Raw genomic sequence first — 2,365 nt, 5'->3', positions numbered from 1 at the left:
AAATTTCGCCATCCCTCTCGACCGTGCAGAAGCCGTTGATGTCGCAGGGGTTGGAGGTGGGAGTGCTGCAGGACTTCTGTGGGATGCAGCCGGCTGTTTGATTCCCCACAAACCCTGACTTGCAGGGACCACACTTGTAGGAGCCCTGGGAGAGAGAGGGCAGGGGCAGGATTGGGGGAGCAGGGCGGCCCCAGGCACCAGGCAGGGCAGCGGGGCAGCTCTGCTCACCAGCGTGTTGGTGCAGATTGAGTTAGGGTCACAGCCCCCGTTGTTCCCATCGTTGCATTCATCAATATCTGTGCAAACCTGCGAGCGGCACGGGAGAAACTGTCACCTGGGGCCTTTCCCTGCCTGCGGCTCTGCCCAATCCTGCCCGTGAAAGCTGCCCTCCTCCGGCAGGCACAGCACCCTCCACCCGTCCCTGCAGCTCAGCAGCCCAGAGCACCCACAGGGACCCAGCCGAGACCTGTGGCACAGCACTCACTTGCTTGCTGGCCCTCGCATAGTCCGCCCCCACGCCTGAGACGGTGTTGCCCCGATAGCCGCGGGGACAGGGCTCGCAGCGGAAGCCGGGGGCCGTGTTGATGCACTTGGAGCCAGGGAAGCAGGGGTTGGCATGAGCACACTGTGGCACGGGGAGAGAGAAAGGCTTCACCCCCAGGCACAGCATCCCACCTGTCGGGGTGGCCACTGCCCCGGGGTGTCCCGGAAAGGCCCTTCCCCGGCTTTTGGATGCATCTGTAGAGGGGAAGCATCATCTGCCCACACTGCTCTGGCAGCGCTGGGGCTCAGACGTTGCCGGCTGACCCGCCCCAGGAGCGTGCCCACCTCATCGATGTCGGCGCAGTGTGTGCCGTTGCCCTCCAGCCCCGGCGGGCAGGGCCCGCAGCGGTACCCAGGGTACTCGTATGTCTCCATGCAGTCCACGCCACTGAAGCAGGGGCTGGGGTTGCAGCGGGACCGGTGCTCATGGAAGCCTGAGGAGGGCCGGGCAGGGGGTGAGACGGGGCAGCCCTTGGCCCCCTGAGGTGGGAGCAGAGCCCTGCCAGCACTCACCGCAGACCTGGCACTCCATGATGGTGTTGCGGATCAGAGACATCTCCTTCACCTGCGAGGCAGCAAGGCACGGAGTGCCAGGGGGATGCAGCGAGCCAGCTGGCACCGTGCCCTTGGGCAAAGCCAGCCTGGGGACAGCTGATACCGCCCCAACCGCCTCACCTGGTCCCTAATGTCTTCTCGCAGCTCCGTCAGGACCCGGTTGAAAAGGGTCAGCTGTGTGACCAGTGCCTTGGTCTGCTCGCCTGCCAGGAGCAGAAAGGACAATCAGCCCCAGGTCAGACGCAGCCTCCCGGGGCTGTGGGCCGGGGACTGCTCTGCCCGCCAGCACCGCACCAGGAGGAGAAGACAGACAATGGCCTTTCCTCCTCCCTCCTCCTCCTCCCTGGTCCACACACAGGACCCCTTCCCCTGTAGCACATCCCATGCCCTTGGATCCACCCCACCCTGGGGCCCTGCAGGCACTCAGGGCACTGGGACAGGTTTTCTGCCTCTGCGGCGCCCCACATGCTGCCATCATCCTCATGCCAGGGAAAGGGGGAAGCAGAGCTGGGACTTACCCAGGATGGAGGCCAGCACACTGGTGACTGCAAGGGGAGAGACGAGATATTGCTGAACACTGCCACAAAAGCCCAGCAGCGTCAGCATGTGCACAGCACAGGAGCTCCCACCTGCGTGGGGACGCTGGACCGGGAGAGGCAGGAGCACCCCTTTGTGTGACATGCCATCCCCTCCCACCTCCACACGCCACAGCACACAGCATGGGTGACCCCGTAAGCCCTCTGCGCTGTTCCTGCTTGGCGCAGGGCGCGGATGTGCCACTACCTGCACTGTGAATGGACTCGTCTCCTTGGAAAGGGCACTCGCTCAGGGCCCCGACGCGGCTCATGGACCCTCCCAGGATCAGCTTCATTGACTCCACGAACCCCTAATGTACAAGGGGAGACAAAGTCAACCGTGAGGGGCTCTGCCTGTCCCTGGGGGTGCAGGGGGGGGTCCTGGCACTCACCTGCATCCTCTGGTAGGCCTTCTGCCCCGTGCGCACCTCGATGGACTCCACCTCTGCGAGGGGGATCTCTGACAGCTCGGGCAGCCCCACGCTGGAGTCCATCTGCTTGCAGTCGACGTAGAGCTCCATGCTCAGCATGTCCCCACGCAGCCCGCTCAGGCGCACGATGATGGTGTGGCTCTGCCCATCCGCCACATGCGCGTGCTGCAGGTTGACCGAGTGCAGCTTGTTGTCTTCCCGCAGGTAGCGCACCAGGACTGCGGGGGAGCGGGAAGGGGCCATCAGCTCTGCCCCCCAGTG

General features: G+C 64.7%; 1 protein-coding gene across 1 annotated transcript in view; it reads right to left on the bottom strand.

Moving 5' to 3' along the window:
* Positions 1 to 2,365, bottom strand: part of THBS3 (thrombospondin 3) — a gene marked incomplete at both ends in the record, with an annotated part of 5,154 nt that overhangs the window by 2,452 nt on the left and 337 nt on the right. The window contains 9 exons of the mRNA XM_010289939.1: positions 1 to 145; positions 229 to 306; positions 485 to 625; positions 829 to 977; positions 1,057 to 1,108; positions 1,219 to 1,301; positions 1,617 to 1,643; positions 1,882 to 1,984; positions 2,066 to 2,324. The exon at positions 1 to 145 is cut by the window's left edge and continues 1 nt beyond it. Of these exons, the coding sequence (XP_010288241.1) occupies positions 1 to 145; positions 229 to 306; positions 485 to 625; positions 829 to 977; positions 1,057 to 1,108; positions 1,219 to 1,301; positions 1,617 to 1,643; positions 1,882 to 1,984; positions 2,066 to 2,324 (1,037 nt within the window). The remainder of the gene's footprint in view (positions 146 to 228; positions 307 to 484; positions 626 to 828; positions 978 to 1,056; positions 1,109 to 1,218; positions 1,302 to 1,616; positions 1,644 to 1,881; positions 1,985 to 2,065; positions 2,325 to 2,365) is intronic.

Source organism: Phaethon lepturus, unplaced genomic scaffold (assembly GCF_000687285.1).
Source record: "Phaethon lepturus isolate BGI_N335 unplaced genomic scaffold, ASM68728v1 scaffold43320, whole genome shotgun sequence".
Lineage (NCBI taxonomy): Eukaryota > Metazoa > Chordata > Aves > Phaethontiformes > Phaethontidae > Phaethon > Phaethon lepturus.
This window is presented reverse-complemented; position numbering and strand designations above follow the sequence as displayed.